The sequence below is a fragment of the Cajanus cajan genome, chromosome 10, assembly GCF_000230855.2.
Source record: "Cajanus cajan strain Asha chromosome 10, NIPB_CcT2T_4, whole genome shotgun sequence".
NCBI lineage: Eukaryota > Viridiplantae > Streptophyta > Magnoliopsida > Fabales > Fabaceae > Cajanus > Cajanus cajan.
The window spans coordinates 36,474,419-36,501,421 of record NC_138526.1 but is presented as its reverse complement, the minus strand read 5'-3'; the positions used below and the strand labels follow the sequence as shown (position 1 = coordinate 36,501,421).

The 27,003-nt window shown below is 29.5% G+C and overlaps 2 protein-coding genes across 4 annotated transcripts; both read left to right on the top strand.

The window, feature by feature from the left end:
* Nucleotides 1-698: 698 nt before the first annotated feature.
* On the top strand, nt 699-3,163 carry LOC145952784 (putative WRKY transcription factor 70). Its single transcript, XM_083065771.1, has 3 exons — nt 699-1,342; nt 2,240-2,344; nt 2,562-3,163. The coding sequence occupies exons 1-3, from the start codon at nt 975-977 to the stop codon at nt 2,998-3,000; spliced, it is 912 nt and encodes a 303-aa protein (XP_082921897.1). The 5' UTR covers nt 699-974; the 3' UTR covers nt 3,001-3,163.
* Nucleotides 3,164-14,518: 11,355 nt separating this feature from the next.
* LOC145952622 (putative WRKY transcription factor 70) lies at nt 14,519-25,366 on the top strand. 3 transcript variants are annotated; one of them, XM_083065401.1, is made up of 3 exons: nt 14,519-21,398; nt 21,916-22,020; nt 22,152-25,366. In XM_083065401.1, the coding sequence occupies exons 1-3, from the start codon at nt 21,037-21,039 to the stop codon at nt 22,573-22,575; spliced, it is 891 nt and encodes a 296-aa protein (XP_082921527.1). In that variant the 5' UTR covers nt 14,519-21,036; the 3' UTR covers nt 22,576-25,366. The 3 variants fall into 3 exon arrangements, with proteins under 3 accessions (XP_082921527.1, XP_082921526.1, XP_082921525.1); XM_083065400.1 differs by having other exon boundaries at nt 14,520-21,398; nt 21,922-22,020; nt 22,140-25,366; XM_083065399.1 differs by having other exon boundaries at nt 14,521-21,398; nt 22,140-25,366.
* Nucleotides 25,367-27,003: the final 1,637 nt, after the last annotated feature.

Below are 27,003 nucleotides of genomic sequence, written 5' to 3'. Positions count from 1 at the left end.
TTACAAGAGAGTGTATTTTTTTATACTTTTCAATTTAAAAAAATATGTTTATATCTTTTTTTTTTTCTTTCAGTAAATGAAGGTATTATCTCTTGGTGAAAAGTTATTGACTAATTTTTTGAGACTCACGTTGATTTAAGGAGTTGATATTTTCTATTAAATGTTCATCTATACAAACAAATAAGAAATTCCTAACTACATATTCAATGGATAAGATTATCTATTAATTATAATTGAGTAAACATTAAATTTAGTTCTTAAATTTGGAAGATACTCTCATAGTAGTTTTTAAAACTATTTAAGAAATTGTCAAATAAATCTCTAAAATCTCAAATAAAATTTTTAAATTTAATTATTTATTATGATTTTAATTTCTAAATATATATTAATAATATGACTGAACCACACATTTTTAAAATTTAAGAGTAATATAATTGTGAATTCGCACTCTCAGATACATATTTAACAGTTTCTTCATTTTAGAAACAAATATAACAGCACGTTAATTTTAGTTAAGGGATAAATTTGACTGTTTTCTCATTTAGTTTTCTTTAGTATCCTTGAGACACTGGTCTTCATTTTCCATGGACTAAAAACATGGATGCTTCTCACTGTCACAAAGTGCAAAGCCCAAGGGTAGTATTGTCTAACTCATGTTTGTGTTCTCAGCATGAGGTTAGCATTCTGAGCTCATGCTGTATATCAAGCCAAACAACCCACTACTTCTTTTCCCACGCTCACAACCCGTCCAATAAGAGAAAACCCTCTTGCTTTTTTCACTGGTGCGTGTTCTTCACCTAACACATTGGCTCGTGAACTATACCAGTCAATTTGTGCTCGCTATTTTTTTTCCCCTATATTTTCTGGTGCAAAAATTTTTATATTTACAAGTGGGGGAAGTGCTACGTTGAATAAAACTCAGTTTCTCTCTGTGTCCCTGGCATAATAAGTGTTAACCTTGCCATAGAAGGATAATGGAGATTCAAGTTCCAAATGGCAAAAGGGCAATGGAAGAAGAACTAACAAGAGGGCGTGACATGGCAAATCAGTTACTTGAAGTACTTGTTCATGATAAATTGAACATTGAAGAGGAGGGTGGGTCAAAGTCAATACTACCATTTTTTGAAGATCTTGTGAGAAAGGTTTTGTGTTCATTCACAAATACCCTTTTGCTTTTGAAAACCAATAACGATGTTTCTCATGAGGTGGAGGCATCTATCACTCTCAGAGAAGTTTCTTCCTCTACCAGTTGTCCAAAGCTGGAGACTATGGATGAAACCTGCAAGAGCCCTAATAATCTTCTCAATACTAAAACTAGAAGAAGAAGAGGCTACAAGAGAAAGTAAGAAGAGTTGTAATTCGTGCTTTATTTCCTAGAAGTTGTATGTGTGTGGTTAATAATTACTGTTGTTATGGGATTTAGATCTGATAATTTTCTTTTAGAATATCACATAGAGATAATTTTGGAGGCTAGATCAATCGCAGTTGGAAAGGGATCAACCAGTGATCCATTAAAGTAATATTTTTGTCGGAAATTAAATTCTTTCAAATAAAAGTGGAGGAACCTTTACAAACCCAGTCTAAAACATATATTTGTGTCTGTCCTTGTTGTAAAAAAATATTTTTCTTTCTCTTTGCATCATTATATTTGTTATGATATTAAGAAAAACATTAAATAGTATACAAAATCATTAATTTCCCACCTTTATAATATTTCAATTTGATTTTTCATGTGTTAATCTCCACATCGTCATGTATATTTTTTTTCTTCTTATTTTTCTATTTGTCATTTTTAAAAGATTAAATATCTGATTAGATTGAATTTTATTTTTAACAAAAACTTGTTGAGGTCATACTCGAGAGAAATACAAAGAATAATGACATTCTCTTCTATAATATCTTTTATTTAGTTTTCTTGATATTCTATAAAAATATTAACAAAAATAAATTTTATCTTATATTTTTTGTGTAATAAATAAGATATTTACCAAAAGAAATACAATTATAAGGAGAATTAGAATGATTGAATTACAAAAGAATTGCTGTTGTCAATTTCATCTTGGTTAAACCCCTCCAGACATAAATATCCATATGGTCTCACAATTATTAGGATTAATTGTGATTTCTTGCAATGATTTCATTAATATATTCTAGTTAATCGACAATTGGATTAGCTGTGAAAATACATAAATATATATAAGTATTCTAAAATTGATATTTTTGTCTTCATATATATAAGGTCAATAGCCCCAACTTGGGAGAAGGACAGCTCAATGCTGATTGAAGATGGCTTTGTATGGAGAAAATACGGACAAAAAATGACACTGAACGCCAAATACCTAAGGTATTCTTCCTTTTTAAATGACCCTTCTTAATTCATGTATCTAAGCCTCTTACTTAAATTTTTAATAATATTATTGTTACAAATATCTATTAACTTGTGAATAATTAATCTCTCTTGAAAAATTTAGTTAGATCATTTTGTGACATATTTTTTTTATATATTATTTTTTAATGGTGAATATTTGACTAATATGGATAAATTAAAATATATAATGCAGGAGCTACTATAGGTGCACTCACAAGAGTGATCAAGGATGCCAAGCAATGAAACAAGTACAGAGAATTAAACATGAACCTCCTTTGTACCGAACAACCTATTATGGCCATCACACTTGTAAAACCCCTTTGAATGCTGAAATTATTTTGGAACCTCTTTCTCCTTCTTCCTCTTCTTCCACATTACTCAGCTTTAATAACAGCATCATTCAAAGCAAAGAAGAAAACCTATTTCCCTCATCACTACTCGCATCGACGAAACACGAGCCATTGGAAGTGATTAACGATGATTATAGTGCACAAAATCAATTGTCCTCGCCCGAAGAATTCCTGTTATACGATTATGAAGTTGATTATTCTGATTATTCGAGACATGTCGCTATGCTCTCATGCACTGAACCAGTGGAATTCCAGAATGTTTATGAGCTGTTTGGATTTTGATGGCTAGGTTTTGGGATTTTGATTTGTTTGTAATTTAGCTATTTCATCAATGAAACCTTTTTACTTTGAATCTTGTCAAAATAATAACATTACAAGATAATTCACTTGTAGTGATTGGTTAAAATTGTCACAAAAAAGAAAAAGAAAATTGTAGGAATATAAATATTTATTTTACATTGACACTCATATAGGATTTATTTGTTCATTATGTGAGTTCTATTTCTATATCAATAACTTTTTATGTTTTATCAACAATAAATAATCATAAATATATGTATTTATTAGATTTTACTTATACTAAATATTTATAAGTACATTAAAGTAGGTTTTTACTTTATCTCTGGTCATCATATCTAAAGAATACAAAACATATGTTTATAAACATTTGTCATTTTTCATGTAGTGTAGTAAAGATTATAAGAGTCTATTAAGATATAAATTAGAAATATTTTTGAGAACTTTTCTACTACAAATAAAAAATATTTTGTAATAGAATTTTTTTTAAAAGCACTTATAAACTTTAATTCAAACAGTCCCTAACTAGTTAAAATCAGCCAATTTGTTCTTATTATTATTTGGAATAATTAACATGGTCGAAGTACCACTATTAATTTATTTTAAAATTGATCAATTATTGTTAATTGTTATTGAATTCTATATAAATCAAAATAAAATACTTAATATTGTAATTTTTTTTTTCATAATCAAGGTAAGTTTCCAACATAAATTTGGAAAAGATATAATTTGAAAATTATTATAAAATGATGTTCTATTCATGTTTATAAATATATATATATATATATATATATATATATATATATTATTTCTATAAATTATAGATACACTTCCACACTTCCCCTAATGTTTTTTTTAATTTATTTGTATTTTGTAGAGAAATGTTATTGTTTTTAAATAAGTTTTTTATATTTTTATTTATTGGCTCTAAATATATAAAAAAAAACTCTAATACAAAATTCAAATATTAATATTACCTTATTTTTAAAAAATTCTAAAATAATGAAAACAATTGGTTAATATCTTTGAACTTAAATATCTAAAACATAAGCATTATGAAATGGAGTTCAATTAAAGTGTGTTTATTATATTCTTTTAATTTCTATAAATTATACATATATACATTTCCACAACATACAGGCACAACAAATATTTATTACTGAACCAAAACTATCTCGTAATTGTTTTTTATGTTATTTTGACATATCCAAGGCACTGTTAAATGAAAACATGACTAAATCATATTTTATTCATTTTTATTTACTTTGTAGAACATTTATCTTTTATAAATAAAGAAGCTAATTAATATCTATTCTTATTATATGAGAATACGGTTTAATAATTACTTTTTTTATTTTTATATATTTGCTTAGATTCTTTTAGTCCTAAATTTGTAATACTCATTATATTATTTACAATAAAAAAATCTAATATGATTATCTATTTTAAAATCTCAATATTTTTTTATATAATTATCTTCTCTTAAAATTTTTCAAAAATAAATATATAAAAACATGAAGTACCTCTTTTTCTCTGGGATAAAAAAAATCTAACTCTTAAATAATGCTTTGAAATACCGTACACCATCACCGTATGGGTCTCTAAAGGATTGGTACAACAAAATAAAATTCTTGACCCACCCATCTTAATTTGTTGCAAATTAATAAGACCATAAACAAATTTTAACAATGTAGAGCACACTAGTCAAATCAAGGCTGTCAATATTATTGAACACTAATGGAGTAACCAACTTTACCGGACTACTATGGTTAAGATTAGTCACATGTTAGAGTTTTGTAACTTCAATTAGTTGATTTAGAACGTAATATAGATTTAAATATTTGACATTTTTTTTTTGTTTTTGTTGAGTGTAAATAACAAGTAAACTTCAGTTAAATCAAAAGTAAGAAAAATGTTGTCTTTTATTAAGGTAACTTGAAAAGTTATGTTTAACTTTGCTTAACTTTTCAATTATCATTCAAACATACATTATGGGATGAGTGGAACAATTTATTACTCTACTATTTAAAAATAATTATAGTTCAAGAGTTTTACCATAAGTTCACCGTATAAGAAACAAGTCTTTGCATGTGTTCTTTTACAGCATGATATTAGAAGAGCAAGATGGAATCACTATATTGACTAAACATTTACTTTTAACAAACCTTCTTTTTAATTCATATAGGATCGCTAGATATAGCATAAATGTATTAGGGCAGTAGTCCTTGAACTGTCTACATTGCCGTACCTTTCAAGAATAGATGACAAAGTTGTTAGAATTTTAGTCAGCTGAATTGGGTATGTTTGTTTAATTTTATTTTATATAAAATCTTTTTTAAAAAATAAAATAAACAATTTTTTTTTAGTTTTGATGTGTACGTTTAAACTTCTTTTCTTAAAATTAATTTCTTTTTTTTATAAAAAAAAATAACTCCCATCTTTTTCTTATAATTGTTTTGCAAAAGTACTTATTTAAATATATATATATATATATATATATATATATATAGAGAGAGAGAGAGAGAGAGAGAGAAGGGTTATAATACCGGTGTAACTTTTACTAAGTGTTACACCGCTCAATAACTTTATATTAAATGTAAATTTTGAAAATCCAACCGTTAGATTGAAAGTTCATATCTCTTAGATCATATATATCAAATTTTGTTAAAATTGAACACAACTTGAAGATAATCAAAGTGTTCATATTTTAGTATATTTTAAAATATATATATTACGTTAATTTTATTTTATAAGAATATATATATATATATATATATATATATATATATATATATATATATGAAGAGGGTTCAAACGACACTAGTAACTTTTTCAAAAATTTTTATTCATTAAATAATAAACAAAATATGAAAAAACCAATATTTTCAATTTCAATATATTGGAAAAGTAAAATTTTCATCTATCAAACAATCCATGAGGGTTGAGTTAAGTTGACACTCAAATTCTAAAATATTACTCCCTCTATTCAAGACTTTGTGTCTTTTAATTTTATTCACACATATTAAGAAATATTTAATTTATATATATATATATATATATATATATATATTACCCTTATTTATTATTAACTCTAAATGCAAATTTCTCTTAAAAAAAATAAAATAAAAGAACATTAATAATCCACTTAAACTACACTTAAATACTCAACTACTTATGGGTATCATTGAAAAATATTATATAAGAAAACATTTATTTACATACATTTAGACATACTAAATCATCCATATTTATTATTACTCTTGATATATGAAAACTTCACTAAAAAATGACATTGATATGATCCACTTAAACTAATCTTAATTACTCAACTACATTTAATAATATTATTATTGGAAAAAAAAATCACATAAAGAAGCATTGGAATCCTAAAAGATCCTAAGTTTTGAAACGAAACTAGAAAGTTAAAGGAGCAAAAGTTTTGAAATGGATGAGAGCATTATAATCCTCATAATATATATATATATATATATGAGTTTAATTCAACTCTATAAAATTAACTTATAATATATAAAGTTATTATTCACGTATATATTATGTTATTCGATTAAAAATTTATATTATTTCATATGACAATTTCGATAGACTCTGATAATATTTTAAAAAGTAAGTGTATTATTATATAAATTTAAAAATAGAGATTACCCTCCTCTTATATAAACTATTTATATGACAGAAAAATAATTCCAACAAGAAATTATTCTGGCCATTCCTATTAAACATATTAATATCATTATTGATTCACCAGCAAATACCTAGTTCTACTGGTGATCAATTAATGTTTTGGATTCTTGAGTGTGTGGCTTGGCAGACGTTTCAAAGAAGTTGTAACTGTCCTCGTAAATTGCCAAAATTGGGCATATGTGACGTATGCAATACGGTTTTATCAATCGCTATACTTGGAATTATTGTGGTGTGGAATGTGGATTCTTTATTAAAAAAAATTGTATAATCACATATATGTTATAATGATATAGTATTTATTATTAAAAATTATTTTTATCTATATTATAAATTGATATATTGTTATAATTATAGGTATAAATAATAATGATATATAATATATGTTATTAAATCTATAAAATCAAATAGATTTATATTTATATATTATATTTATAATTATAAGGATATTTTTTTAGTGATTAATGTCAAAGAGAATTATTATATTGTTTTAGTGAAGCAGAGCCTAACTTGTGCCAGGATGGAGCATTGAAATCGGGTCCTGTTTTGGGGACTGTTTGTAGCTAATTGTCTTCATATCTGGATAACGACATATCAGTACTGTTTTTGTGGTGTGATATGTGATAATAGAGCATATGCTTTTATTTATTTAATGAAAACTTATAATTTCTTTTCACTGGATCAATTGGATGTTTTCAGAAAATTGCTCATTTTGTCACATGCTGTTATGTTTTCATTTCGTCGGTAAATTGTTTATATGAAATTGTTATTAAAATATTGCAGATCATGAGTAACTTTTCGATGAAATTATTGACAACATAATCTATTTGTATTGTCATGATATTGTTGATGGATAAGATCATGGATAATTTTTCAAGGACATTTTCATAGATATATTCATGGGTAATTTTCCATAAATATATTTGTGATTAAGAATCAACAATACATGAGACTAAATTACTCATAGATACACCTATGGATATGAGTTTCAAACTCCAGGTATCTGATCTTCCTTAAGAATCTATGAAAAAGACTGAGTTCCCTCTTAAATTAAGATCTCATATATTTTATATGAAATCATAAAAATTAAATGCATTTGATTATTTTTCTTAGTCTTAGTGAATTTAATTTTTTTTTGCTCATATATAGATTTAAATAATGTATTTTCTATTAAACTAACTTTTTTTATCAAAAAAAAATTACAAAGGTACGGGGAGAATCAAATTTATGTTCTCTTGCTTCTACTCTAATACTTTTCCCACCCTAGACTAACCCTAATGGTATTTTATTAAACCAATTTAGCATGCCTCATATATTAATTAATTAAAACACCAAAGAGAATATTTATTTATTGATTAATCAATGTGTTAGGGCACTAAGTATTAATTAATAACATACTTAATTGAGTAATTAATTGTTGGACGGCACAGCTGGATTCCCTGACGCAATCCTTGTGACGTCACTCTGTATATACGTTGCAGACCTTCATAGGCTGTGTTTGTAACTTTGTGCACCCAACGTCTTGAAGCGTGAAAAAGTTGGTCCCAGCGCTTGCATTTGTCAAGGAACTTGTCTCGAGATTCCGATTTAAAATTCAAGAGTTTAACCTCTCTTAATTATTTGTTAATTGCAGGTTATGGTTTGCACCACCTTATTCACAACCAAAAAGGGAAAACAACAGAAAAATAGAGATAAAACCCTAATTCGGGATGGTTGGTTCAGTTGTGATGTATTTTTTATTTTTTTTATAATAATTTTAGTATTAATATAAAGTTTCTACTATCAGAAACATTTATTAATCTCCATCAAAATGCACACAATATAAGTATTCTCTTCTTAACATAATTTATTCTATTTCAATATTATAATTCTATTAGAAATAATGACTAATCCCCATCGATAATTATATGGGTATAAAAAATAAGTATTTTTTTTTAATATAATTTATTTTATACTCGTTATCATGATTATGTGTTGTGATGTATTAATAAAGTTTTGGATCTCAGAAAAGAAAAAGAAGCACTTATCAGAGCACGCGTTTTCAGACCAACATCTTCAACTTGTTGGTAAACAAATGAACATGAAGAAGAATCAGTGCTGACATTTGTTGAAGATCTTGTTGTTCATGAATCACGACTACTCAGATCTTTGACAAATACCCTTTTGCTTTCTAATAGCTTTTTCTGCTTCCAACGACTTAGTCTCAGCAGTGAACGAGAGCGATTCCTTGATGATGAGATGATCGTTGGAGAAACCAACAGTTTGGAAGTGCTCCAGATCAATTCAAGACATGGAGGTAAATCATCATTTGAGTTTTTCGTAAGTATTACCCTTTACTGATATAAAGATAGTATTATTACCTTGAATACGTTGGTGATGTTTTAAAAAATAAAAATTATAACAAAGTGGTTAATTTGAACTTACATGTCGCTATATATACAAAAATGATGTAAAAGTTAAGTCGTCTCTGTTGTTTTTAATTATAAATGAATACATACCAAACATATAAATGGTAATCGCAATATTGTTCTCATATACGGGTGATATTCATTTGTAAGAATTTTTAAATTTCCGTTTATTTAAGGTTTTATTGTTTTTCCTCTATAAAAAAGGATTAAGTTGTTTTAATTATCATAACAAATCATTCCATTAATTTTAGGAATAACGTTTGAATACTTCACACTTAAAGTTGCCTTTAACTTTACAAATATATTTATTGCTCTTTAATTATCTTCTCCATTTTTTCCCTTTCATTTTTATCTTTTTAGTTAGAACAAGAAAACAAAAACTTTAGAACATAGTCGCTCCGTAACATTTTAATCGTCAGAGTTTTTTTATAGAAAAGATTTGTTCATTTATTTGTCAATTTTAAAGTTAAAGAATATATATATATATATATATATATATATATATATATATATATATATATATATATATATATATTCAATTATACAATTACTGCATACTTAATTTTTAATTAGCTTACACATTAATTTATAACTGATATATGCATTTATTGTGGGGGAAAAAAAAGGAAAAGACATAAGTATTTTACAAAAAAAAATATCTAAAATTATTTCATTTTAGTTTAGTTTGTATAAAGAAACCTTACAAAACTATTATAAAAAATGAAGCAAGGTTGTTGTATCAAATGGTACCACTAGGTTGGGATAGGACAAAACTTAATTAAGTAGAAATACCTTTTTAAAGACGATCAGTTTGATTATTTGATGAAAATTAGTTATTAATAAAGTCAGTTTATACTTTGAATCAATAATATGGTTATAAAAAATGGTATCATTAAGATTAACTTAAAAGTAAGAGTTGAAGTTTATTTAATATAATTTTTTTAATATTTTTCTTTATTATTGATTGAAATTTTTTGAAAATTATAAATTTTAATAAGGCTTACTTTTAAATTTGAAGAAAGCTTCATTAAATGAGGTGAAAGATACTGAATTTGTATTTTTTATTAAATACCTTTTATAAAATAAAAGGAAGAATAAATAATAAGATTTTATAATAAGAGGATATAAAATTTTAATGAATAATACATATTAATTTAATTAACAGTCTGCTAGTTTTTCATGTTCTTAGATAAAGGAAGTTTATCCTTTTGATGAAATGAGGAAGATAATAAACTAAATCAAACAACCTAAAATTGTTTGACCTTGAATTTGAGTGACTCGGTCCTTTTTTATCTTATCTTATAGATGATTGTAGATAATTATTTTCTTTGTTATACATGACAGCATCTTGGTTTTATTTTAAGTCATATATCGGATTCTGTAAGTTTTAATTATTTTACACATGGGATGTAGTATCATCTATATCTATTCTAATAAGAAGATTATCTTATTTTATATATATATATATATATATAATTTATTTGTATAATTACATCTCAAACTACTTTTCTTATAATTTCATCTTGTTGTATAATAAATATTACAAAAGGAAGAAGTTTCACATAATTTTAAATTTTTATGTCCTTTTTTGATATTATTTTAAATAATTTTGAAATTAAGGGATTTCAAAAGAGTAACAATACACATCTATCCAAAAAAATGTTTTGACCCTCCTAATTATTGTTAATTGTTCACTATTTAAAAAAATTATAAATAGACACCATTTGTGTAACATTCCTCAAATTTGATGTATTAATGGCTTCATTTCATGATACTTTACCTGGTGGTGATATTTTAATCAACTCCATGTTGGTCATACTTCTTTATCAATTAGAATCTTTTATGAATAACTCTTTTTGAGATGTGTAACTATTTATAAGATTAAGGACTATCAAGATAAATTAGTACAAAACTTTTCAATATACTTTGTTCTTATTCGCACACTTTTTGAAAAACTCTTTAAAAGGTGACTTATCCCTAAATTGTTCCAAATCAAGCATACTTAACTATAGAATTCTTAAGTGATGAGCTACCAAAAAATAGATGCATCTTGCTAATATAGGTTGTGCAAATTAATTCCTTTAAATCATCTTCAACTACATAATCTCACATTTGTACAAATTTATGGATTTGTCTCATTCTGGTGTGTCTAGGTTGTTATAAACCCACCAACATTTGCTTGGTTCTTCCTTGAACCACACCATACTGGGAGAGAGAACCCACTTTGATTCCATTTGTAACACCTCTCTGATTTGATGTCTCAATAGTTTTACTTCACGCGATGATACTTCAAATAATTCCTTGTTGATCAAAATTTTTCACTAGTTAGAATCTTTTGTGAGTATCCTTTTTTGAGATGCTTGATCACCTTTAGGATTAAGGATTATTCCCAAAAACCAATACATGAATTTTTAGTGTTCTTTGTCCAAACTTGTACACTTTTTGGGAAACTTCTTAGAAGATCACTCATATATCCCTAAATTACTCCATGCCAAATATGCTTAATTATAAAGTTTTAAGTGATGAAATACAAAAAAATAGATGTATTTTGTTGATATAGGTAGTACAAATTAATTATTTTAAATCATCCTTAACTGCACAGTCTCACACTTGTACAAATATATAAATTCCTCTCTTATTTTGATTCATTTGGTTGTTAGAAGCCCACCAACTTCTGCTTGGTACATTCCCAAACCACAACGTACTAGAAGAGAGAACTAGACTCATACCATTTGTAGTACCCTTCAAATTTGATGTCTCAACAGTTTCACTTCACGAGACTTCACACAGTGATACGTCAAACAACTTATTATTGATCAAAATCCTTTACTAGTTATAACCCTTTGTGGTAACCCTTTTTGATATATATGCTCAACTGCCTTTAGAATTACTCTCATTTTAACAACTCCTCATTGGTTATAATCCTTTACAACTCCCTTTTTAATAAGCCTACCAACTTTTGTTTGGTTCATTCTTGAAGGACACTGTACTAAGATAGAGAATCAAACTCATATATTATTTGTAACACCTTTCAAATTTGATATCTAAGCAATTTTACTTCATAACATTTCATACATGTACACTAATTCTTTATACAGTTTGTCATTGGTTAGAACCCTTCACTAGTTAGAGCCCTTTGTGGATATTCTTTTTTGAGATGTCTAATCTTCTTTAAGATCAAGGACGACTATCCCAACAAATCAATATAAAACTTTTCAGTGTACTTTATCCTTACTCACCTTTCTAAAAAAATTTCAAAAAATGACACATTGGGCCAGTCCAACATATTTTTCGGTCCAAAGCAAATTTTGATTTGAAGCCTTTATAAAATTAATTGAAGTAATAAAAAATTGGGTTCTTATAAAAAATAAAAAAGTTATTTTTCCAAGCTGTTCAAATTCTATTATCAAGAAAAAAACACAAATAAATTATTATTATACTATATAATTCTTTTGGGCTAAAACCAAGCAAAGAGTAACGAACGCTTACAAAACTAACAACCAAACCTGGGTTCTCTATGAAATAGATCCTCTCCTTTCAACTCTGTACATCAAAAAGTGATACAGATACCAAAAAAATGGGTCTTATGAATATACCCCTTCCCATAATCAAGTTGATATTTAATTACAACAAGAAATTTAATTTGCATGGCCTATCTACCACCAAACTTTATTTCCACTTTTCCACAATTCCATGTAATGTACCCATTAGTGCCACTAATCGAATCTATCATTGTGTGCTTGACATGCCAGATCAATTCCTTGCGGTACCTCTATCTTGCATTCTTCCTTTACTTCAAGCACAAATTATTCTCCCCCATCCATGGTTCTAAGTTGCAGTTACCTTTGTGATTGTTGTTTCAGTTACTGTGTGATTGTAATTATTATAGCTGCTGTGACGTGGATTGTGATAGTTACGATTTAAAATTATTATATATTTATATTGAACATAAATAAATAATTGTAATAATAAAAATTAATCAAATTTTTTTTTTTTTAAATTTTTCACTCCAAACCTTTTTCTTTCTCTTTCCTAAACTGCATTATGTATTTCCCAACACTTCAATAAATCACCATTAATTGTCTTTCTTTATCTCATAACATTCTGTGTGATCAAATTTATTATATTAAAAGATTAAAACTTGAATTTATGTGTATCTTTTGATAAAAGAAGTGAAATAAAATAGTATTGTTGGATTTGTTACAATTATATTGCGGTTATGTTATGACTGTATTGCAAAATTTTTTATGATTTAAAAACAAACTGTAATTACAGACCGTTAAATAACAATATTATGGTCGCAATCCTTGTTGGAACTCTAATTTAGAACCTTCCCCCGTTAAAGAAACAGATGGGCTATTAGCCCACTGCATAAACAAATAATTGAAATTACTACCTAGGTTCCTTAACCATGTTCATGCCGCGAATAAAATCTGATGCATAATATTTCTACTGTCAAGCGCGTCCTGCCTGAAAACACATGCATTTCTACATATATATACCACATGATTGAACACCATAATGGTCCACCTCTCCACCTTAAGACCATGCAGATGTCCATGCGAGTGTTGCTAGAGAGTTGCATAGATAAATGCTACATGTGTAGTTGTTGATAGAAAAAAAGTTGTGCATTTGAAGCCTAAAGCCAACAAAAACTATTCAACAATAGTAAGATTCTCGATTCACTGATTATTTATATAATTATTGAAAAGGATGACCACCCATAAAGAAAACAATGAGAATATATAAACATAGAATGAGAAAAAAGAGAGATTAATCCTTAAGCAATTCAAGCATTCACAACCAATAATTTAAATATGGATGAACTGGCATTAGCTACACTAGGTTTTGCAAATTCATTTATTATTTATATATGTATGTTACTATACAATTGCTAAACACTTCTTTCCTATCAGCACCTAATGATCATGGAATTTCAGCATCTTCCCTTAAATTTGACATCAAATTGTCTATATCCAAGCACAAATGTACACAATTCAATTTCAAACTATGCATAATTATGCAAGATCGTGCGTGTTAAGTGTGTTTTCGCTTGTGTGGGTGCGCGCTTTAGGTTGTGTCTAGGGCTGATTTATTATTATTATTATTATTTTTATCATTTTTTTTTACCACATTTCATCTGTGCTAGGGCTAATTTCCATATCTGTTGCCTAACTATATAATAAACTCACCCCATTTAGTTCTAAAGTTAGCGTGATCCTAACATTAAACCATTAAAATTACAAAAGAATTCACTCCAAAGAATTAACAAAAATGGACAGAATTAACAGTTATATATATATATATATATATATATATATATATATATATATATATATCCAACCTAAACATGATATTTTTTTTAATTAATTTATCTAGTTCTATTAGGACATTGGTTAACATGCAATACTTTTATTATTATTAATTCATTAGGGAATGTCTTAAATCTTGTTTGAGAAAGAGGAACCTGATTCAATGTATTTTCCCATTTGTACAAGTCATTAATATTAAACCTGATTCATTACTTAGCTAGATATTTAATTGTGATTTTATTTTTTAGAAGACAAGAAAATTTCCTTAGTCTTTTGGAGAGAGGATATAATATTGTCATGTTATTCTTTGATAATTTGTACGGATTGAATACCCTTTTGGAGAGAGGATATATATATTCTTTGCCGTAAAAAAAATAATAGTAAAGGAGCATTATGAGTTGACTTATGTATGATTATTAATTTAAGTTTAACTAGTTAGTTACTTATAAAGGTGCAAATTGTTTTTTACTCAACAAAATGTATCTCTAATTTGACTTTAAGATTGATTATATAAATAAGTCAAATTTAAAGTTTTTTACATTGATATTAAAAGCTGATGAATACCATATGCTATCCATAATAAGAAAAGGGTTAATTTTAGATAAGAAAATAATGCACTTTATAAGTTATAATTTCATCTAAAAAAATTATCACTGCTTAAATGTCATTTTATGTTTTCTTCTCAATTTTTTTATTAAATACTAAATTGATAAAATTTTAAATTATTTTAAAATAAGGTTTGATCAATGTCAAAAAAAAAAAAAACAAAAAAAACTAACATATAAATAATGTGTTAAACACTCAAACTATATATTTTAGAAAAACAATACCCAAAGTTTAAATTTACCCCCATCTAAATAAATAAACTAAGCTTGTGTTTTAATTTTTTTTAAAGTCATTCTTTGAATTTTAAGTACTTTACTTATCTCAAGTTACACCCTTAATTAAGATTTAATATCAAGTAGGAAGTTTTTTTCTTCTTTTTTAAAGTCTATTTGAATACAATTTATATTTGTTTGAGAGTTTTTCTACTATAAAGGATACTTTATATATTTTCAATAAAGAAGCTCTATTTTTTTATTTATTATTTTTATGCTTGTATGTAAATAAACTTTAAATTGACATGTGTTTGTATGTTCTATCTTGTTTTTTAAGGAATAATATAGTATTTAATGGAGACAATGTCTGATTTGATTTTTACATTAGATCTATTTTTTGGATTGGTTTTCCGAAATATATTAGAGGGGACTGCTTGTTTTTTCAAAATGGTAGATTCTTTGTTTTGTATTGTTGAGTAGCAGTAGCCTTGGTGACTTAACTCTGAAGAAGGTTTGGTTATTACCCCCTCTTATACTACCTTTTTTTTTTAATATATATTTTCTTTAAACCAAAAAAAAAGAAGTTAATTTCAACTCATATAAATCTAGTAGAAAAGGATGTAATTTCGTGTGTCAAGGTAAAGGATTTTGTGTCAGTTTAAGGTGAAGCACTGGAAGGGAAAAAAGTGACAAATTTCATAATATGTATGCAGGCTAGAAACTTTTCTGATTTACTTTTATCATGCTTTAGTAATGGTGTAAATCAAAGACAAAAGGATACTAGCTAGATTGGTGTCATGGAACCAGGACATAAATACTGATACTGCTACAATTCTTGATGTTGATGGGACTATGGGAGCTATATTGGGAATTCATGTAGATCTGGTATTTATTATATTATTTTTGCTGAACTTATGAAGGTATACTGACCCAAGGTTATTATTAGAAGGAAAAGTTTTGTTTCAGAATCAAGACATACCATAAACTTCAAGAAAGATTCAAAGTGACAGTGTGACACAATATAATTATGAAAGAATATGAACATTATCGACAAAAATTGTAGACAATCAAAACCTTTTTTTGTTAACCTGTTTGATCCTAGCTAGGCTCCTAGCTGTTGTGCCAAACGTCATTCTCAAGATTAGCATGACTACTACTACGTTTATATTCCATTTTCAATCAGAGTTTTGATAATGAAAGTGTCTTTTCTTTTTGCTTTCGTTCCATAGTGAAGCTGAATTTTGCATGGCTTTCGGTCATTAGGGATTAAGTAATAAGCTTTACTTATATATGTTTTGGCTTCCAACTTCAATTTAGACAACCATAGCTTTGGAACATAGCTAATTAGTTTAGTCCATTATTATTTATGAGAAGCTACATCCATAAATATTTCAGTTGTATCACAATATACTATTGTGTGGAAATTATTTCTTATGGCTTAAAATTAGGTAATCAATATAGTGTTTCTTTTAAGATTTATCAATATTGTTAGTAAAATACTCATTGATTCAAACATCAAGTTTTAGTTGAAGGGGAGATTATTAGAGTACAAGTGTGAATATGAAGTCTCACATTGAGTAAGAGTGGACAAATTGAACAATATACAAGTGAGATTTACAAATCTAATATCTTAAAAATTTAGGTTGAATGTAGAATAAATTCACTTTTATGATTTGCTTGTGCCTTTATTGATGTTCTCTCTAATTTATTTATCCACCTTATACTCCTAACAATTAGTGTGTGTCCAAGTCCTTGATGAAGGCAGTATATATGTCTCGTTGATATATGCTAAATACAATACAAATATATCATATTGATAATAATGACTAAGTTGTAAAAATCATTATTGAATACTTATGAAAAAAAAGACTATTATTTACAAGGAATTATTAGAGTACAAGTGTGAATAATGTAGAGGAGTTGACAAATTGAATGTTAATCTAATGCCTCAAGTTTTTTGGGTTGAATATGGTTTCAAGTTCAGATATGTTGTTTGTTTGTGCTCCATTGATGTAACTCTTCCCGATATTTGTGCTCCATTGATGTGATTCTTACGGATATTTTACCCTTCTCGTGTTGATTTTATACAAAACAAACACCTGTAATAGAGATATCAAAGAAGAACTTCTACTAGCTATAGGATATGCATAGGGTATAAATGTTTACCACAATGCAACAAGACTAAATGGCATTGGCATAGCAAGGGGATGGGTTATAAAAACTAAAAAAACTGCTCATGTTAGCTTGATTTATTGGAGTGTACACGTGTTTAATCCTATATAATTCCCGTTTTGATGAAATTAAGTAACTCGTATTATCTGCTAAGACACTGAATTCAGCAGTAAACATTCATAATAATATTTTCTAGAAGTAGCCAATTGTTTTTGCCATATTCTGGCCAGGAATTAATTAATTCCTAGCTAGAATAGTGTTTTTTTTTTTTATCAGCCAACAAATATTTATATAAATATATATGAAGGTACAAGGAATATCAAAACTTATATAGATAATTGGAAAATTGTATCATCCCTAGTTAAAACTAATTTGAATGTATGTAGAGTCAAATATGTTATAATCCTGCTCCATTTAATAGACCACTAGTTGTGATAGAACAAACACACAATGAAATACATGATCAACCCCCACTTCCAAACTTAAATCATTGTAGAATATGCATTCCTTCCTCCCCGCTAAAGAACCCCCACCAAAACTCAGTTCTCTTTGGTTTGCCAGCCTTCAGAAGCAGAATAAGATACAACATTTTATAACTTAAAAGAAACAAATTTTGCCTCTCCTAGTCTTCGACCTGCAACATTTTCCCAACTTGTTAATGTAGCAAGTTGCTTCCATTATAAACAGCAAAACCGATTCAGGTAGCGACAACATTGAACCTCTAACTAACCAACAATGTCAGCATCTTCACAGCTTGCTGTTTCACTTGAAGGAACAGAACCCTTTTCATCAGGCACCGAAACTCCTATTGATTCAGCCAGAATAGTGTTGACGTATGCCGAAATTATTGAGGCTCCATACGATTGTGAGCTTTAGCTATAGCTAGGCACCTAGAGTGTTTTCAGCCGATCGATTGTCTCACATAGAAGGCACTAAAATATATTCATATCACTTTCAGAAAAAGAAAAAAAAAAAAAAAAAGAACTGAACCTGGCTAGTTGACTTTAACAATATAACAGTATCATTGAATTTTCACGATAAATAACTAATGACAAATGACTTGGTCTTTTTTATTATTCATTAGTAAATTTGTTGAAGATAATTGATGGGTCCACTATTATGGAAATCACCATTTCTTTCGCAACTGACTAATAAAAAGATAAAAGTTATTGACGTTGAATAAGTGCCGCTTACAACTGGCAACTATGGTATTGTGTTGTCTTATTGTGTTATGCACACTGATGAAGATATATATTGAAATGTGAATGTTTGACATTAATTATATATAAGTAACAAATATAATAAGATATTTAACAAAGTAAACGACTCAGACATTAGTTAAAATCCATAATCTATAGGAGCATAGTCTTAATATCGACAAATTGGCTTGAACATTTTTCATCTAGTTACTTTCTTTGCTTTGGATTTCTTCCACTCTTTTTAACTGAGTAGCTAGAGTGTAGTTTTTTTCGTTGATGTTTTACGATCTTCCCAACCTCAATAAAGAATACTCTAATTACAATCTAACCCTTATACAAAAGAACTAATAGATATATGTTGGAATATAAGTAAAGTCTTACATCATCCAAATAAGATGATAAACATGAATTTATATACACATAGTTGTCTCTATTGATAGAAGACATTTTAAGTGATATTCAAAAGTAAAATGATGAAGGCTTAGATTTAAAAGCAAACAATATCTTATCAATGTGAAGACGTGTGCAGTAAAAATCAAATACAAGCCAATAGATTAGAATAATAATTTGAAAATGAAGGACAAGAGAATTTGTACCTAGCTAAACATATAAGCTTATCCTTTTAATCCATTAAAAAAAATATAGACTAGGATCCAAAGCAGACAATATTTTACTAATGTGAAGATGTGTGTATGGTAAAACCCCCCTCAAGTGCACAAGATACAAGTCAATAGATTAAAACACTAATTTAATAATTAAGGAACACAATATCTTACTAATGTAAAAACGTGTGTATAATAAAATCCTTTGAATGCACAACAAGATACAAGTCAATGAATTAGAACACTATTCTAACACTACAAGAAAACATTGAAATAGAGAAAAATAACCTTCGGTTAATAGCTGATGCAAATATTGTCGAAAAAGCTGACATCTTGCGTCAACTTTTTCGACTTTAAATTTAAATTCAGTTTATTGTTGAAAAAGTTGACAATATTATTTAAATATAGCGTCGACTTTTCTTATACTAACTTAATTTAAATTAGTGCCGGAAAAGCCAACACTATATATAAAGATTATTGTCGACTTTTTCGACACTAACTTAAATTAAGTTTAGTGTAAAAAAAATTGACGCTATTTCTTTAGATATAACGTTAGCTTTTTCGACACTAATTAATTTAAATTAAGTTAGTATCAGAAAAGTTGACGCTATATTTAAATAATAACGTCGAATTTCTCGATGCTAAACTCAATTTAAATTTAGTGTCGAAAAAGTGGAAGCTTTATCTAAAGAATAATGTCGGCTTTTTCAACATGCTTTGAGGGAGATAAAGAATTTTTTCAACCTTATATACGCATAATGTGTTGTTGTGCAGCTAGTTATTAAGTTAACTTAACACATTGAGGGTCCAGATTGAGTTTCGGCCTTGCTAAAAAAATATGAACGAATAAAAAGTAAGTTGAAAAATAAGATCAGGAAAAAAATAAAATAAATTGTATCAGCTTAACCGATAATAAAAATATTAAAAAAAATAGAATTATTAAGTTAGTGTCAACATAATATCGACTTAATTGACAATAAAATATTAAAATAAATAAAATTATTAAGTTAATATCGACTACACTAACACTAAATCGACTATAAAAAAAATATTTTTATGGCTTGACTGATAAAAAATTTGTTTCAACTTATTTAGAGTCGGCTAAAAATCGATGAATAATCGACAGTAAATATCATATTATGCCAATTTTTATTATTCAGAGTCAACTTTTAGCAGACTCTAAAATCAAGCATTCTTGTAGTGTATAAAAATTAAGGAAAAGAGAATTTGTAGGTGGCTAAACATATAACCTTATCCTTTTAATTCATCAAGAAAAATATAATGAACTTAAATACCGGAGCAATATCCTACGCAATTATAAATTACTACTATATATATATATATATATAATCTTGTTACCTTCCAAACACCAAGTACCATTGGTAACGTGATTGTAAAATTGTCCTACCACTTTGGTTCTGAATAGAATCCTATGTTCCCAGTTTGACTGAACATGATTGCCTCCCACAGTTCCACATGAAATAGAAAAAACACCAAAAGGACTAGGTCGTCCTTTGTGATCGCAGAGTTTACAGCTTGTCAACTAAACCCTAATGCATCTCCATGAAAACAAACACACTACTTCTTTAGGCCACGCTCTCCTTTATCCCTTACGTGGCAGATTTTCACTGGTTGTGTTTTTTCAAGTAACTCTTAGGCTCGTGAACTAACTCATTCAGCTAAGGAATATTTTTTGTCTCGACTCTGAAGAGCAACGAATTTTAAAATTGTTAGTTGGGGGGCATTGCCATTTTTAATAAAAGACTCTGTGGATAGATGCGTGTGTCTCCAATGGTCATTCTAAATCAGCAATGGAGAATCAACCTGCACATGGAAGAAAGGCAATGGAAGAAGAACTAGTCAACGGGCGTGACACAGCAAACCAGTTACTTGAAATACTTGTTCATGAATCCAACACTCATCGTGGAGGTGTAGAAGTAGAAGGGTCAGTGCTACCTTTTGCTGAAGATCTTGTTCGCAAGGTACTCAGATCATTCACAAATACCCTTTTGCTGTTGAACATTCATAATGATGTCTCCGATGATGTGGTTATGCCTACTACCACTATCAAAGATGCCTCTTCGTCTGTGAAATGCCCAAAGCCTGAGGATAAGGATGAGTCTTGCAAGGGTTTCTTCAACGCTAAAAGACGAAGAGGGTGCCACAAGAGAAAGTAAGAACTGTATTCTTGCCTGTGTTGTTATTATTATTTTATTGATTTTCTTATTGGGTTCCTTTAGTTCTGATTTAAAATTCCACTATCATTTTATGTTACGAAATATAAAGATATGCAATTTTACTAATCATGGAGAGACCTTTTTTTCCACCAATCGTGCTTTTCGTTCTTTAGAGAGAGAAAGAGATCAAACTTCACTGAACCTTCTTCTTAGGTATCTAATATTTAGGTTATATTAAATTTTGTCTCGTTAATTTCATAAATTGTTTTTGTGACTTTGTTTCAATGCGCTTTCAAATTAACCGAGACGAATAATATAGCCAATTAATTTCGTTGCAGTCTTAACAGATAGAATGACTAGGATTGTACTGCACATTCACATGATTATTTATAATACATTGCAATTGATTGCATAACTATTTGTAGTTATATACTAGATTACAGGATTAATTACTTGAGCAAATAATTAAATAAGATCTTAATTGTATAATGGGAATTTTATCGCCATCATGAGATTAAGTGCACCAACATGGGAAAAGAACAGCTCAATTCTGATGGAAGATGGCTATTTATGGAGAAAGTATGGACAGAAAATGACAATGAATGCAAAATACCTCAGGTATATATTCTTCAATTTCAAATTGCAACCAACCAAAATCTCGTTCTCTCTATAGGGTTCTTTCTTCTTAATTAATGTTGTATCCAATATTATATGATCCAAATAGTGAACGTTTGTAGGAACTACTACAGATGCACCCACAAGTATGATGAGGGTTGTCCAGCAATCAAACAGGTTCAGAGAATTCAAGAGGACCCTCCATTGTATAGGACAACTTATTATGGACATCACAATTGCAAGAGTTCTTTAAGTCCACAGATAATGCTGGAATCAGCTTCTTCTTCTGACTCATCTATGTTCCTTAGCTTCAGTAATACCTTCCCAAGCAAAGAAGAATACCCATTTTCAACACTTCTTTCATCCACGAAACAGGAGCCTGTGGAAGTGCTTCCTGATGACCATATTGTTCACAACCAATTACCCTCATCAGATTACCACCTGTTATGTGACTATGAATTTGATTTCAATTATTCGAGGCATGTTACTATGCTATCCTTCACTGAATCTGTTCAATTTGATGAAGTTTATGGGAGTGGTTTGGAATTTGATGGCTAGGCATATGGCTCGGTCTCTACAGAATTTATTTGTTATTGTAAGTGAATGCATTCGTAATTAACTTCATCTTCAAACAAATAGAGCTCAATTACCTCTATGCTTTTTATTTACTTTATTAAGAAAGTCTTTAAAGTGGTTGAGGGACCTATATTAATTGCTAAGTAGGAATCTCATTCTCATTGCGCAGTGTGGTTCCTGGTTCTTGAATTTAATTGAGAACACAACTTATTGTTACAGTATGTTTTACTGTTTCCCCTCAAAATTTATTGATGTTTAAAGTTAGAATAAATGATTATTTTAGTCTCAAAGTGATTAGTATTATCATATTAGTCAGTAAAAAAACAAAAAAAAATGTTAAGTCCCTATCACTCCTTAAGTTTACACTTTTTTCATCGGTTGATTTTAGTTTTTTACATCAGTCATTGAACAGAATTTTTACATTGATTATTAAATAATCGATGTAGAAAGTAGTAAGTGTATGTCTTAAGATATGACTGCACCACTGTAATCAACAATTGGTCTTCAATCACCACCAAATATCCTTCGACATAAACATCAGATCCTCCACCAACTTCTCGCACAACTCATGCGGCGCCTATCCTCCACCCAAGTCATTTGAACATATACTAGTAATGTCAAAGATAGCATAATACAAATGAGAATAATATAAATAGACAACAAATGTAACAAAAAGAAAAAAGGGAAGAGCATAACTAAATAACGGAAAGTATCTTACAAATACAAGAAAGATCAAAGTGACTATTTATTATTAAAGTTAGAGCATTTAATGAGTAAAAATATTAATATATTTATTTCAAAATATCCTTAATAAATATAAGATATAAATAGAATTTATTATCTGTTTAAATATATCTTACATAGCTATAACTACAATATTTTTTTTTATAAAGATTAAATTTAATTATTTCAAATAAAGGGTGTATATTTGTAAAATGACTTAAAACATCAATAGTTTTTTAAATAAATAGAAAATACTACAACATCAATAATTTCGGAATGGAGGTAGTGTAAATACATGAATTAATTAATATGTTCACATAAATAAATTTAGGAGCAAAATTATGTTAAAAATAATCTGGAAACTAAGGGCCTATTTTGGGGTGGTTTTTGTTTTTAAGTTTTACAGTTTTAATAACTACTACCAATTTTTAATTTTTAGCTTTTTTTAGTTTTAAAATAAATTCACTTTTAAAATTTCCTATCAAATTAAAATTATTTTAAGGAGGTGTTTGTGTGATGACAATAATATTAGTATAGTGATTTTAGTAGTAATGGTAGTAGTAATAACAATAATAACATGAGTAGTGATAATAATAATAATAATGATAAATAAAAAGTCTGACATTAAATAAAAATAAATATGTTGAGTGATAAAAATTCGTAAACCTGGTATCTTAAGATTTTAAATTAAAATATATTATGAAATTCATTGATATATAATTGACTTGTATCCATTAATCTTGCGTGTATTTAATTCCTCTCATATTCACAACAAATATTATATGTGAATTTTTATAAAAATATATTATTTTAAGAAGCATAAAATTAATATGCCTTAGCTCAACCAATACAAGTATATCATTAATTAATTAATTTATGCTATGAGCAAGCTGGCTGATTTTGCTATGTTTTTTTTATAACCTATTAGAGGTAGAAATCACGTATAATTTGCTGTGAAAAACGTCTAATTACTAAATGATGATTCCCATGTTTGGATTGATGGTAGAATGAAAAGGGATAGAGCGGGAAGAAAATCTAATCTATTGTTTGGTTAATTTGTAAAAATGGAAATGGAGCATAGTAGAAGATGATTGATAATAATGATCTACTCTATTCTATCACTTAACACCATTTTTGTTACCTCCCAATTTGGGTGTATATGATGGAGCTAATAATTTTGAATTCTGAAATACCTATCTTATTCTCAGTGAAGATAGTTATTCAAGAGCATTTGATATAAAAGTAGCTTTATTTTTGAAGGAAATGAGGGGAATGTTCACTTAAAATTTATTTTTGGAAAAATAAAATTCAATAGATGAATGCAATGCTGTAATTGAATTTTGCAATTGAATTGAATGTTTCATTAAAAACAAATTTCTCCAAGACAACCTTGCCAAGGGTTGATTGACTATTGTAGGGAAGTTTTTAAAACTAATTATGTAAATGAGACTTGTACTAGTAGGGTCACTCGGTCACCAGTTAGCCGACACCCAATCGGCACTTGAACAGCCGAACTAGGTAGCCGATACCTAATTGGCACCCAAATGGCTGAGTCAGGTGGCCGATCAGACATCGGCCACTAGAATAACCCAGATCCTCAATCAGGAGTGTAAGATTATCCCTAATCAAGAGTTAAGAGATAATCATATCCATAAGCTGATTAAGGACGTATTACCTAATACGATATTCGTCACGGGGCCCAAGGTCACCAGGGCCCATGGATGTCAGTATAAATAGCTCACGTCAAAAGGTAACGTCACTGTTCATTAATTATCATCGATATTTGTGCTTGTTCTGACTTGAGCGTCGGAGTGCCTTCTGCAGGTATCTCCACCCCCGGCTTACCGAAATATTCGATCGGAGTAGTCGTTCGACCCTCAGAATACAAGAAGATTACTGGTGTATCCTTTTGACAGGTACATTTTGGCGCCGACCGTGGGGCCGAATTGAGAACGACTTGAAGACTTGACAAAGAAATGGCGAAAACAAGAAGAACAAACACAGAAGACCACCAGACTGAAGAGGAACATGTGGAGGTAGTAGATGAAACCGATCTATCTGAGACCGTTCGTCTACTGAAACAGGAGATGGAGGCTATGAAACAACAGCGGGAAAAGGACGCGAAAGAGCTTTCGGCCTTGAGGGCTGAAAATGAAGCACTGAAAAATCCAGACCCTTCATGGAAACCTACTCAGCCCACCAATACTCAGACACAAGGGTCTTACCAGTCTCATGGAGTCCACACATCGGTTCCACATGGTTCAGCCGCCGCACCAGAAAAACTCCCTTCGGCTTTGCCCATAGTCAACCGTCCCACTGACGTGGCAACTATTGGATCGCATCGCCACCCTTTCACACCTTCTATTATGCAACTGTCCCTGCTCGATAGTTGGAAATTATTACCCATTGATAAATATGACGGTACAACCGACCCTGATGAACACCTTGATGTTTTTCTTACGCAGGTAACCTTGAGCACCACGGACGACGCTGCCTTGTGTCACATTTTCCCGACGTCTCTCAAAGGCAGGGCTTTGAGCTGGTTCACTCAGCTACCCCCCAATTCAATCGACTCATTCAACACGTTATCCGCCCAGTTCACCATTCAATTTGCAACGAGTCGTCCCCATAGCTTGACTTCTTTATCGCTGGTCAGCCTTCGGCAGGACAGGAAGGAATCTCTCAGGACATTTATGGATCGGTTCAACAAGGCAGCCTTGGAGATCCGAGATCTCAACCCGGCCGTAGCGCTCCACCACCTCACAACGGCTTTAAAGCCGGGACCGTTCGTCAATAGCATTTGTAAAAAGCCTTCTTCGGACATGAATGACCTACGAAGGAGAGCTGACAAGTATATGCAAATGGAAGAGTTAGTAGAGTATCGTAATCAAGCTAGAGCCGAACCAGTGAGTAAGGAGAAAAACAAGTAGAACAACCGTTCAGGGGCCGAGGTAAAGAGATAGCATTAAGAGATAGACCCATTCGTGGACCGAAATACACTCATTATACACCCCTGAATGCCAGTAGAGCAGCAGTACTGGAACAAGCTCTCTCATCGGAAGTTCTGGCAGTGCCAAAAAGGGCATCCACTCCACCACGTGCTGATACTAGCAAATCTTGTAGATATCACCGCAATCGGGGTCATTCCACTGAGGAGTGTGCCGCCCTGAAGGATAAAATCGAAGATTTGATCAAACAAGGCCAGCTTCATAATTTCGTCGATCGGTCAGATTCTTCTCGGCGTCGCTCTTCATATCAGCCTCGAAACCAAGATCGGCGAAATCAGGACCAAGCTAAGAGGCCTCGGCGTGAACGAAGCAGGTCACAGGATAGGAAAGACGACCGGCATCTTCGCGTAGAAGGGACATTAATACAACCGCAGGAGGATTTACGGGCGGGGGCTCTACTTCTTCAGCCCAAAAGAGGAACTTGCGGGCTATCCGATCGGTACATGCCGTGGATAGGCAACCTTCCCGAAGATTGCCAACCATAACTTTCACAGATGCCGATTTTCAGGGTATTGACCCCGAGCAGGACGATCCGATGGTGATCAGCGTAGAAATTCATAACTGCATAGTCAAGAAGACGTTAGTCGATCAAGGCAGTTCGGCGGATATTCTATACTGGAATACCTTCAAACAGTTGGGTATCTCGGAAAAGGAGTTAATCCCATATGATGACCCTCTT